The 13,778-nt window shown below is 39.1% G+C and overlaps 1 protein-coding gene and 1 long non-coding RNA gene across 7 annotated transcripts in view; one reads left to right on the plus strand and one right to left on the minus strand.

Moving 5' to 3' along the window:
* LOC130273544 (uncharacterized) overlaps nt 1–13,778 on the plus strand; it is a 66,492-nt gene that overhangs the window by 43,912 nt on the left and 8,802 nt on the right. For 2 of the 6 annotated variants that reach the window (XR_008844034.1, XR_008844030.1), the window contains one exon: nt 1,642–1,826. The exons of 1 other annotated variant lie outside the window; for it this stretch is intronic. This is a non-coding gene — a long non-coding RNA (uncharacterized LOC130273544). Of the gene's footprint in view, nt 1–1,641; nt 1,827–3,499; nt 3,630–5,250; nt 6,049–13,778 lie in introns of those variants that run through there. 3 more of the 6 variants (XR_008844032.1, XR_008844031.1, XR_008844033.1) reach the window with 3 other exon arrangements.
* Nucleotides 1–13,778, minus strand: part of LOC130273542 (epidermal growth factor receptor-like) — a 221,210-nt gene that overhangs the window by 3,583 nt on the left and 203,849 nt on the right. The window contains exons 20-27 of the mRNA XM_056520539.1: nt 12,891–13,076; nt 11,427–11,582; nt 8,411–8,486; nt 8,186–8,332; nt 7,659–7,756; nt 4,967–5,128; nt 4,830–4,877; nt 3,491–3,590 (exon numbers count right to left, since the gene is read on the minus strand). Coding sequence (XP_056376514.1) covers nt 3,491–3,590; nt 4,830–4,877; nt 4,967–5,128; nt 7,659–7,756; nt 8,186–8,332; nt 8,411–8,486; nt 11,427–11,582; nt 12,891–13,076 — 973 coding nt within the window. The remainder of the gene's footprint in view (nt 1–3,490; nt 3,591–4,829; nt 4,878–4,966; nt 5,129–7,658; nt 7,757–8,185; nt 8,333–8,410; nt 8,487–11,426; nt 11,583–12,890; nt 13,077–13,778) is intronic.

Raw genomic sequence — 13,778 nt, forward strand, 5'->3', positions numbered from 1 at the left:
TAAATTAATTTTGATATTCTTGAATGTACATATGTTTTCTTGTTACTGTGTCTTTAATTGTGAGCAGTGAACCCCATGTGACCCTGCCTGCTAATAAGAACCCCAAAAGTCTCCCCAACATAGTGAGGTGCAGGGGAGGAGTTACTCTGTCCAGGGCTATGTGTCTAGTGGAGGAGAAAAAAGAACAGCAGAGCTTCTCATAGGGTAGTAGTCCTAAAAGATGTGGAAATACACATATACTGATAGGACAGTAGGGGCAATCTCGCTCACCTTTCGTGGTTGTGTGCCAGACACAACCACTAGTAACAGCATATAATAAAGGTGCCGCCACCTCAGTATCAGTATCAGGAATCCTTTGCCGATCATAGAAGCATGGAGGAAGAAATGTAGAAAAAGCCAGGTCTTTGGTGCAGTCCGTGAAATGGAATCACAGCACGTGATATGTAGATTAAAAGTTCATTTATTAAATGTTACAAGTGGTATCAATGTTACAAGTGGTATGTACAGGAGTAAAAACAAGGTGCTTTAAATAGGTAAAAAGAATGCCACAATCAGTTAGATGTCAGATGTCTGACGTCAGTCTGCCTCCCGGAAACGCAGGAGACTGACGTATTGTGTAAACAGTGTCACAACCATTTGTTAGCACAATTAGATGAAAGTACAGTGTAGGGGCCTCTACCAAGGTCCTGCACAGAGTGTGAGTGTGTGTGTGATTAACATAATATAGGCAACTAGTGCCATGCAGAAGGATGCCTAGAAAGAGTGGCGATCGGTCTCCTGCCTGGCAGGAGACCGATCGCTACTCTTTCTAGGCATCCTTCTGCTAGTCACCTATATTATGTTAATCACACACACACTGTGCAGGACCTCGGAAGAGGCCCCTACACTGTACTTTCATCTAATTGTGCTAACAAATGGTTGTGACACGGTTTACACACTACATCAGTCTCCTGTGTTTCCGGGAGGCAGACTGACGTCAGACATCCGACATCTAACTAATTGTGGCGCCCTTTTTACCTATTTAAAGCACCTTGTTTTTACTCCTGTACATACCACTTGTACCACTTGTAACATTGATAAAGAGGCTGTCTGGGCCTCGAAACGCATCTGTTTCTGGTATTTAATAAATGAACTTTTAATCTACATATCACGTGCTGTGATTCCATTCCACGGACTGCGCCAAAGACCTCGCTTTTTCTACATTTCTTCCTCCATCAATCCAGGGCTAGACATTGTTCAGTCTAGTTCAAGCAAGGCTCGTGAACAACAGCTTAGCTCAGGTGTTCTTGTGTTGTGTGCTCTGAGGAGAGGCCTACTTCAAGTCTAATCTCTCGACTGGTCATCCTGCAAGGATTACTCGCAAGGAGGAAATTCATGCCTCTGCAGATCGTTCTCCTGTACCTTGACAGGACCCTAGCAACCAGTATTTAATCATAAATCTGTTTGGTCAGTATAATCCTGTATGGTCAGTATAATCCTGTTTGGTGTAAGCACCACAAGTCTCAGCAAGGAAACAGGGCTCCCACTGCACTCTCACACCAAGGCCAGCTGTTTGTGTATTACCATTCTCACCAGCTCAGTAAAGACAGTTATGCGTAACCTGATGTTGGTGTGTTCATTTACTCCCTGTGTCTGTCCCAGGAGAAGTTGCCTCAAACCTTGGACCGTATATAGGATAACGGTGTCCTCACCAGCTCAGTAAAGACAGTTATGCGTAACCTGAGGTTGGTGTGTTCATTTACTACCCGTGTCTGTCCCAGGAGAAGTTGCCTCAAACATTGGACCGTATAAAGGATAACGGTGTCCTGGCATCACGAAGTGATCAGGTATTTCCACAAACACCACCCTGTGTCACCACATATCTATCTCATGTCTATCTATCTAACTCATATTAGTCTATCTATTTCATGTCAATCTATCTATCTCATATCTCTTTCTCTATCTCTTATCTATCTCTCTCTCTCTCTAGCTCATATCTCTTCATCTTATATCTATCTATCTACACTTGAAACCAGAAGTTTACATACACTATATAAAAAGACACATGTGCCTGTTTTTCTCTGACATGAAATCAGAATAAACCTTACCAGTTTTAGGCAATTAGGATTACCAAAATGATTTATATTTGCCAAATTCCAGAATAATGAGAGATCAATTTTTAAGGCATTTTTATTACTTTCTGCAAAGTTAAAGGTATACATACACTTCATTAGTAATTGGTAGCATTGCTCTTAAATTGTATGACTTGGGTCAATCATTTTGGATATCCTTCCACAAGCTTCTCACAATAGGAGGTAGGAATTTTGCCTTTGCTCGCACCTGCCTTTTTGCCCATACATTTTCAATAGGATTAAGATCAGGGCTATGTGATGGCCACTCCAAAACATTGACTTTGTTATCCTCAAGCCACTTTGTAACCAATTTGTCAGTATGCTTCGGGTCATCATCCATTTGGAAGACCCATTTCCACCCAAGCTTTAACTTCCTGGCTGATGTCTTTTAGAGGTTGCTTCAGTATTGCCACATGATCTTCTTTTCTCATGATGCCATCTATTTTGTGAAGTACACCAGTCCCTCCTGCAGCAAAACAACCCCACAACATGATGCTGCCACCCCCGTGTTTCACAGTTGGGATGGCGTTCTTAGGCTTCCAAGCTTCTCCCTTTTCCCTCCAAAACGTAACGATGGTCATTATGGCCAAACAGTTCAATTTTAGGTTCGTCAGACCACAGGACATGTCTCCAAAAATGTAAGTCTTTGTTCCTGTGTGCATTTGCAAAATCCTGCTTTTATATGTTTCTTTTGGAGTAATGGCTTCTTTCTGACAGAGTGGCCTTTCAGCCCATGTTGATACAGTACTTATTCCACTGTGAATAATGACACAATCTTACCAGCTTCCACCAGCAACTTCACAAGGTCTTTTGCTTTTGTTCTTGGGTTGATATGCACATGTCGGACCAAAGCACATTCATCTCAGACACAGAACCTGTGTCCTTCCTGAGCGATATGATGGCTGGACATTTCCATCTTGTTTGTACTTGCATATAATTGTTTGTATAGATGAACGAGGCACCTGCAGGTATCTGGAAATTACACCCGCAGATGATCCAGACTTGCGTAAGTCCACAATTCTCTTCCTGATATCTTGGCTGATTTCTTTAGACTTTCCCATGATGTTACACACAGAAGCAATGTGTTTCTGGTGTGCATTAACATACCTCCACAGGTGTGTCTCTAACTCAGAAGCTTCTAAAGACATGACATCATCATATGGGCTGTCCCAAATTGTTTAAAGGCATAGTAATACTAGAGTATGTTAACTTTTGACTTTGCAGAAAGTAATAAAAATGCCTTCTAAATTTCTGGTTTCAACTCTCTCTCTCTTTCTATCTCATATCACTATTATATATATATATATATATATATATATATATATATATATATATATATCATATCTCTCTATTCTATTTTATTTTATATTGTTACCAACCTGGAACAGGATGGAATTCTTCATCGAGGCTGTCATTTAGAATAACTGTAGGATCAGTGCTGTATCTCTGGATAAAGCTGTCTTCTCTGTTAGGTGGACCCTGTGTGGAGTTAACAAAAACGCAAATGAGAAATTTACTGTAAGCTTGTCTAAGCCATAATAGTTTCCATGTGTTCACCCCATAGCAGTAAAATGTAATGAGAATTGTTTATTTTTAATAGGTAAACCTAAGATCTGGTTGCAATGGAATTAGTACATATTAATATGCATGAGGTCTCAGGCTCTTATTATATAAAAATAACTGCACTGTATATGGTTCAGAGGCACTATACATTATGCTCCCAAACAAGCAGATGGGCAAAGCACATATTTCACTATGACATTGCTGCCAGGGGATGGGCCCAGGCATAGCTTTTTTCCCAAGCACCCAGCAGTTTCAATAGAATCTAATACGTACATATTCAAATATATTTAAGTGCTAATTATATATGTAATTTTCTGTAAATGTAACTTGTTACATAGCTGTGATAAACCACTGTCCCAGCATCCATTCCTTTTAAAGTGGAAATTGCAATTCATTACATTTTTGGTTGTCTCTTTGTAGAGATATGAAAATATAGGTAACATAATAAATCACATTATTTCTCTGTAACTACACAACTATTTAATAATAATAGGAGAAGATTGGGAGCACACTATGTGGACAAAAGCATAGTTCTTACAATGTAATACATTTGCTAGCCTTAGTCTTAGCTGTGGCTTCTTTAAAGGGGTACTCCGGTGCTTAAACATCTTATCCCCTATCCAAAGGATAGGGGATAAGATGCCTGATCACGGGAGTCCCGCAGCTGGGGACCCCCGGGATCATGCACGCGGCACCCTGTTTGTAATCAGACCCGGAGCGTGTTCGCTCCGGGTCTGATTATGGTTGACCGCAGGGCGGGCGGCGTGTGACGTCATGCCCCCGACCCCGTGTGACATCACGCTCCGCCCCTCAATGCAAGCCTACGGGAGGGGGCGTGATAGTTATCACGCCCCCTCCTGTAGGCTTGCATTGAGGGGCGGAGCGTGAGGTCACAAGGGGGCGGAGGCGTGACGTCACACGCCGCCCACCCTGCGGTCGCCGGTAATCAGTCCCGGAGCGAACACGCTCCGGGTCTGATTACAAACGGGGTGCCGCGTGCATGATCCCGGGGGTCCCCAGCTGCGGGACTCCCGTGATCAGGCATCTTATCCCCTATCCTTTGGATAGGGGATAAGATGTTTAAGCACCAGAGTACCCCTTTAAAGATTTGAAATATTAAAACTGCATTGGTTTTCATGTCACATATAGACCTACCCCATTTCGAGTAATGCATACGATGGGTGAATTGTTGCTTGTGGAACTCTACAATATAAAAGTGCAAATATTATTGAAGACGCACATACTACACATTATACACTTCATTTAAATTCATACAGAAAATGTAACAATACCATTGTACTCAGAAGTGGTGTTCGAGATGTTGAAGGGCTTGTAAAAAATCCTTGATGTGGTATCAGATATTCATCAGCATCAACAATATCTCCCATTTCATCATCCAAAGTCTGGTGAATCTTCGACACTGGGGGACTGGGTAAATTCATCCGATCGTCTCCCTGCAAATAAGAGATATTACATTGTATATTGTAATATATTATTTGTATATTTGTAATAACTTGAAATAGTAGTAAGCCATGTTCACACTTGCATTAGTTATTTTCTCTTTCTCTTTTCACAGGGAATACTATAGCACAGCTTAGAATTGTAGCAGGAAGGGCTGGCTGGCAAAGGCCCTGGGTACAAATTGCCAAGAGGACACAGGGAATTCATTTTGGCTAAAGTTTGTAGAGTCAAAACTTGGGCTTATATGCATATTTGCCTTAAAATGGGTTTGATACATTTCCCTCTATGAGTTTACAGAAATAGCATTACAATATGGTACTTTTCAGCTCTACTTCTTCAGCACTAAAAGATTTATAATGGCACACAAAGAGAGGCAGGTAGCATGGTGGGTGGTATAGTGCAAAGGCAACTATGTGGCGGATGAAGAATCTTGTCCACAGATTCTATGAATTTAACCCCTTCATTACTTAGCCCCTTTTCACCTTAATGACCAATGCCTTTTTTTCAATCTGACATGTGTCTCTTTATGTGGTAATAACTCTGGAACGCTTTTACTTATCAACCCAATTCCGAGACTGTTTTTTCGTGACATATTTTACTTTACATTAGTGGTAAATTTTGATTGATATATTCAGCGGTTCTTGTAAAAAAAATGAAAAATTTGGCGAAAAAAATTAAAAATGTTCATTTTTCTAGACTTTACCTTTCTGCTCGTACGATAGTCATATCACACCAAATTAATGATTAATTCACATCTACAATATGTCTAATTTATGTTCCCATCATTTGATAAACATTATTTTACTTTATTAGAATGTTAGAAGGTTTATAAGTTTAGCAGCAATTTTCCAGATTTTCAAGAAAATTTCAATATCTGATTTTTCAGGGACCATTTCAGTTCTGAAGTGGAATTGAGGGGCCTGTATGTTAGATACCCCCATAAATCACCCCATTTTATAAACTGTACCCCTTAAAGTAGTTAGAATGACATTAAAGAAGTTTATTAACCCTTTTGGCGCTTCACAGAAATGAAAGCAAAGTGGAGGCTAAATTTTTAAATGTCATTTTTTGCTGATTTTTCATTTTTATCCATTTTTTTTCTGTAACACAGTGGGTGTTGACAAAGAAATACAACTCAAGATTTATTCCCTGAATTCTGACGTTTTTAGAAATATCCCATATGTGGCCTTTGTGCGCTGTGTCTCTCATGCAGGCCTCAAACATGAAGGCGTGCTGTGTGGATTTTGGAGAGTCCTTTTAGTTTAGGATATTTTCTTGGCATCATATAAATTTGCAGAGGCCTTGGGGTGCAAAAATATTTTTGGGAGACAAGTTGACGCTTTCATTGGTACCATTCCGGGGTACATGTGACACACTGATCGTTTTTTATTTAATTTTTTTTATGAGGTGGTATACATAAAAATATCTATTCTGCAGTTGTTTTTTATAAAAAAAATTTTAGGTCGTTCGTCATGCGGTATAAATGACATGTTAACTTTACTCTGCAGGTTGATACGGTTACGGCGATACCAAATTTCTTTATATTTTAGTTCATTTATAGCATAAAAACTATTTTTGTAAAAAAAAAATCACGTTTGTAAGTCGCCGTATTCCGTAAGCCATAACTTTTTTATTTTTTCACTGACGCAATTGTGTGAGGACTCTTTTTTTGCGGGACATGTTGACGTTTTTGGGGGGACTATTTGTGGGTGTGTGTTGGGGTGTATTATATATATATATATATATATATATATATATATATATATATATATATATATATATAATTTATTTTATTATTTTATTCAAATTTTTTTTTCACATTTTTTATTTTAATTTTTTTTCACATTTTTATATTTTTTCTCCCTTTTTTTTATTTCTTTTTCACTTTTTTCACATTTTCCTTTTTTTTATTTTTATTTTTATTTTTTTTACTGTTATACACACCATTCAATGGAGTACACATCTGTACTCCATTGAATTTTGCCTATGTCTGTCAGTACTGACAGGCATAGGAAAGATCAGTCCCTACCTTAGGTAGGGACTGATCACTCATGTTGCCATGACAACGGAGGCCGCTACAGGGCCAGTTGCCAGGACAACGCAGGCCGCAGCGGCTACAGGGTTAACTCAGGATTGGAGCTGCGCTCCGATCCCGAGTGCTGCGGGTGGCCTCCCCCAATGGGGCCCCCCTCACCACCGATCACTTCACTGAATGAAGCGACGGAGGAGAGGGGGAAGGAGGAGACCCTCGCCAGATCACTGCTTTCGGTTCGCCGGCTGGTTCGGTTCGCCGGCCGGGGACCGCTGCGATTGGTCCCTGGCCGGCTTCAGGGAGGTCCTGCTGTGTAGCACAGCAAGTTTCATTAAACTGTCACAGCGCCCGGCCACGCTGTGACAGTTTAAAGTTATCAGGTACATGTACGTGGTGTTGCGCTAAGTAGCCTCAAATCATTACATACATGTACCTGATTTTGTGTAAAGGGGTTAAACTAGATGTGCTAACGATCTTTGCTGAGAACTTACCTGTATTACAAGGTAGCGTGTTGGGTCACGAGCCATCTTACTAAATTCTGCACTCAACTCACGGAATTTTGGACGACTTTCAGCATCAATCATCCAACCTACATATGATAAAATCAAAAACATATCTTACTACAATAGTGCTACTCTTGACAGCTCTGCAGTAAATACATTGTAAAGCTATATATGCTCTAATATATCACTTTATCATAAATACAAATAGATCCTCAAGATCTACAAATATTCTGAAATCAACTAGTCAACACTAATGTACTTTTACAGTGACATTTTTTAGGTTTAAAAATGTTTCCACAGGAGATGCCTGACCAAAATCTAGTTTTATATAAGCTGTGGTATATTGCATATGACTAAAAGACTGTTTATACTACATGATATATACAATACATTAAAGAGTAGATTATAGCTTAGACTTCAAAAAATTACAGCCAAAGCATTTAAATAACATTTCTAGTACCACCAAGAAGAAACCAACTAAAATAAAGAAAAGCTAGATTTCATTAGTTTCTTACATTTCACCATAATCATGTACACATCAATAGTGCATATGGGAGGCTGAGGAAGGCGCTCTCCTTTTTCTAGAATTGTTGAAATTTCACTGGCTGGAATTCCATCATATGGTTTAGACCCAAAAGTCATAAGTTCCCATACTGTAACACCTGCAAATAAATGTTTACAGTAAATCGTATATCTAAATTAAATATAAAAAAAAGAGTAAATGTCTGAAGAAGACTCACCATAGCTCCATACGTCACTTTGATGGGTATATATTCTATGCAAAATTGACTCCAATGCCATCCATTTAATTGGAACCTAGAAGATGAAACACGAAACACAGACTATCAATTTCTGAGGGACATTCATTATACATATATAACATTTTACATATATAATACTAGGTGAATGTATGATATTGAAGTTGGATTACAGTGGGGCAAAAGTATTTAGTCAGCCACCAATTGTGCAAGTTCTCCTGCTTAAAAAGATGAGAGAGGCCTGTAATTTTCATCATAGGTATACCTCAACTGTGAGAGACAGAATGAGAAAAAAAATAAAAAACATAAAATCAAATTGGATGATCATTTAAAAAAAATGTTGGCAAATTGTGGTGAAAATAAGTATTTGGTCTCCTACAAACAAGCTCCCACAGACTTGTAATTTCTTCTTTAAGAGTCTCCTCTGCCCGCCACTCGTTATCTGTATTAATGACACCTGTTTGAACTTGTTATCAGTATAAACAACACCTGTCAACAACCTCAAACAGTCACACTCCAAACTCCACTATGGCCAAGACCAAAGAGCTGTCAAAGGACACCAGAAACAATTGTAGACCTGCACCAGGCTAGTAAGACTGAATCTGCAATAGGCAGGCAGATTGGTGTGATGAAATCAACTGTGGGAGCAATTACCAAAAAATGGAAGACATACAAGACCACTAATAATCTCCCTCGATCTGGGGCTCCATGCAAGATCTCACCCCGTGGTGTCAAAATGATCACAAGAACGGTGAGAAAAAATTCCAGAACCACACGGGGGGACCTAGTGAATGACCTGCAGAGAGCTGGGACCAAAGTAACAAAGGCTACCATCAGTAACACACTACGCCGACAGGGACTCAAATCATGCAGTGCCAGACGTGTCCCCCAGCTTAAGCCAGTACATGCCCGGACCCGACTGAAGTTTGCTAGGGAGCATTTGGATGATCCAGAAGAGGATTGGGTGAATGTCATATGGTCAGATGAAACCAATGTAGTACTTTTTGGTAAAAACTCAACTCGTCGTGTTTGGAGGAGAAAGAATGCTGAATTGCATCCAAAGAACACCATACCAACTGTGAAGCATGGGGGTGGAAACATCATGCTTTGGGGCTGTTTTTCTGCTAAGGGACCAGGACGACTGATCCATGTAAAGGAAAGAATGAATAGGGCCATGTATCGTGAGATTTTGAGTGAAAACCTCCTTTCATCAGTAAGGGCATTGAAGATGAAATGTGGCTGGGTCTTTCAGCATGACAATGATCCCAAACACACCGCCCGGGCAATGAAGGAATGGCCAGATCTCAACCCCATAGAAAACCTTTGGAGGGAGTTGAAAGTCTGTGTTTCCCAGCGACAGCCCAAAACATCACTGCTCTAGAGGAGATCTGCATGGAGGAATGGGCCAAAATACCAGCAACAGTGTGTGAAAACCTTGTGAAGACTTACAGAAAATGTTTGACCTCTGTCATTGCCAACAAAGGGTATATAGCAAAGAATTGAGATTAATTTTGTTATTGACCAAATACTTATTTTCCACCATAATCTACAAATAAATTCTTTAAAAATCATTTGTGATTTTATGGATTTTTTTTTCTCATTATGTCTCTCATAGTTGAGGTATACCTATGATGAAAATTACAGGCCTCTCTCATCTTTTTAAGTGGGAGAACTTGCACAATTGGTGGCTGACTAAATACTTTTTTGCCCCACTGTAAGGTGCAACTTCAGGACTATCATCATTTAAAAGGATCATCCCACAATCAAAACTTTTACCCGATCCATAGGATACAGGATGATTAGCTGATTTGTGGGGGTTCGACCACTGGGAACCCCCTTGATCACCACAATGATCATTCCAAGGGGTCAATTGTCTTTCGTTCTTGTGTTTGCAGAGTTGCCCAGTGGTCAGACCCCCACTGATCAGATCTATAGGATAGGTGATAATTTGATTCTGGAATAACATCCTTAAAACCTACAATTCTGGTATAACAATGATCACTTGTGGCTTTAAAGAGATCTGAATAATACAGTAATTTTACAACTATTATTATGTCAGAGGGAAAATTAGTTATTGTAACCTATGCAGTGGGAAACACCTGCCAGACAACTGTAGATATCATAAGTTACCCATACACAGATTTATGTCAGCCGATTCTACTTTAAAGGGGTTATCCAGGAAAAAACTTTTTTTTTTATATAGATCAACTGTCTCCAGAAAGTTAAACAGATTTTTAAATTACTTGTATTAAAAAATCTTAATCCTTTCAGTACTTATGAGCTGATGAAGTTGAGTTGTTCTTTTCTGTCTAAGTGCTCTCCGATGACACGAGTCTCGGGAACCGCCCAGTTTAGAAGCAAATCCCCATAGCAAAACTGGGCGGTTCCCAAGACACGTGTCATGAGAGAGCACTTAGACAGAAAAGAACAACCTTAACTTCAGAAGCTTATAAGTACACAAAGGATTAAGATTTTTTTATAGAAGTAATTTACAAATCTCTTTAACTTTCTGGGGCCAGTTGATCTATGATCTATATAAAAAAAAGTTTTTTCCTGGAATAGCCCTTTAAGTGTACTGTTCCTTAAATGCTGATGGTGTGAGAAACAAGGATCAGGCATGTTGAAGTTCAATAAGCCTGATCTCTTCTTGAACCTAAGTTAAGCCAAAGTTAAGATCCTGAAGGAGTGTGACAGCATTTGCCTTACTTTCTCTATTAAAATAACTATGCATGCTCAACCAAACATGTATTGTAAGATCAGTGTAGATCGCTAAGAAATATACTAGAACTCACAAAAAAAAATCTATATTATGTGTATAGCCAGTTTTAGGTTTCTGGACATATGTGAAAGTGGCACAGAGAAGAGTTAATAATTTATGTTCCTAGTTGTATGGTTCAAGATTTTTGCCCTAATATTTCTGTTTATAAGCAGACTGTTAGGGTAATCAAAATGTTTTATGGCACAGTAACCATGGATATGTATAATTCTTTGGTCTCACCTTTCCACCTTCTGCATGATATTCCTTTTCATCTGCCCCTAAAAGCTTGGCCAAGCCAAAATCTGTAATCTTGACATGCTGAGGTGCTTTAACAAGAACATTCCGTGCAGCCAAATCTCTATGGACTAATCGCCGTTCTTCAAGATAATTCATTCCCTGTTGAGATAAAAAGAGAGAATTAGAAAAGAGCCTACCTATGTGGATCATATATATATATATATATATATATGAACTGTGGCTACACTTCTAGAACTTATAAAACTTACTAACTGCAGAACAGTTGAACACAAGGAAGTAGGTTGTACATGTAAGTTGCCAAGTTGGAATTATTATAAGGGATGTAAGGCTGGGTTCACACCACGTTTGTGCAGTACAGTTCCCGTATACTTTTTCAATTTGAAAACCATACGGAACCGCATTGAAAACCGTATGCATTTACTCTCCGTTGAAAACCGTATGCCAAAAGATGCATCAGGTTGTGTCCGTTTTGCATCCTGTACAGTTTTGTCAATTTTTTTCCCGGACCCAAAACCATAACCTACCATGATTTTTGGTCCGGGTGAAAAAACGTATTGAAACATATACTTTTATTTTAACAAGGGAGTCAATAGGAACTGTACAGAACCGTATTTGCGTATGGTTCCATACGGTTTGCACAATATGTTTTTTGACTTTGCACAGTTCTTATTCTTGGAATTTCAATCAAACATGTGAAACTTTATAATGGAATAAAAAGTTAAAAACATATACATTTTTTTTTCTTAAAAAAACAGATGCAACGGACATAATTTTTCAAACCGCATACAGTTTTTAACCGTATACGGATTAAAATTTGTGCACACAATTTGATACAGTTTAGTCAGGTTTTGTGGAATCCGTTTTTAAAAAATAAATAAAAAACCTGATACGGGAACTATATTGCAAGAACGTGGTGTGAACCCAGCCTAACTTGGTTTTGAAAACTTAAAGATAAAGAAGTCCCAATGACTTTACCGATTAATACATTGGGCTGTACAGGAACTGAGGGACTCATATTCAGCCAATGAGGAATTGGTCAAAGTGGAAACTTTAAAAGGGTTCTCCACTGGCCAGTGTTCTGGCTGTGTTCGGAACATTTAGTACCGAACGCTGTGCGTGCACTGCAGGGGTCGGCCACGCCCCCTCAATGCTAGTCTATGGGAGGGGTCTGGTGGCCGGCCAGTGGAGTAACCCTTTAACATAATTTAAAACATTGGAAATGGAAGAGAGATGGACAGACCTTTGTAAAAACTGCAGGTGGTATAGTTAGAATTCCTGCCTTAAATAAATGTTGTGTTCACGGAAATAAACTGATGAAATTGCTGGATAAGATATGGAATGATTATGTGGCAGATATAATATTCCCGGTTACTTTTATAGTATTCAGTACACGCAAATTTTCTTTCTTAAAAGCAGTATTGGAAACATGGTTATTGTTTACCTTACCTTGGCAATTTGCACACACCAGTTGAGAAGATGTCTTGAGCCAATATTGTCTTTATGTTCACGGACATAGTCAAGAAGGCAGCCATACGGCATAAGCTGGGTGATCAGCTGGACAGTGGAGGTTAGGCAAATTCCCAGCAAACGGCACACATGAGGATTATCCACACTGGCCATAACATACGCTTCCTAGAAAGAAGTAGCATCACACAGTTAGAGATATTTGATAATGATATTCCATCTGCAAAGTGTAATAGTAAAAGTTAATAGAATTCCAGGCAAAACCCTTGACATCATTATTAGGGCATCCTATCTTAATGGCATAAATGGGAATGGACTATACCACTTATTTTGGTAACTAGGAGGTGAGCTTGTGTTATCTGATCTCCTCCTAGTCTTTTGATAGAATAGATAGTCTTCTTTTAGTGGGATATCCCTTATGACAGAAACATAGGATGAACTATGTAACTCGTTCACTTGATGCTATCATGCTGCAATCCTAGCAGTGAATGTGGTGCCACTGATCTCCTGGCAATTGTCCCATAGTCTTGAATTGTTTGGATAACATGCAGACATCTGTGATGCTCCAGGCAGTGCTGGCACCAAGATACATTCCTAACAAACATCTTCCAACTCTTGTTTCTGCGTGTACAACACTCTATCTGTGCTGCTACTCTTAGGATACGTGCAAAATAACCCATTTACCATGGAATACCTTATACTTAGCACCTTATACAATATTCAGTATGTCTGTTATGGTAAAAGCTGATGCATTGTTAGATCCTACAGTATTATAATTTATACTTACCGTAACTCATATTTACTTCATAACCCCCTATTTTGGCATAACCTTTTTTTCATAGGGCATCATCAGACTTAGCATATATAATA

This window comes from Hyla sarda, chromosome 5 (assembly GCF_029499605.1).
Source record: "Hyla sarda isolate aHylSar1 chromosome 5, aHylSar1.hap1, whole genome shotgun sequence".
NCBI classification, from domain to species: domain Eukaryota; kingdom Metazoa; phylum Chordata; class Amphibia; order Anura; family Hylidae; genus Hyla; species Hyla sarda.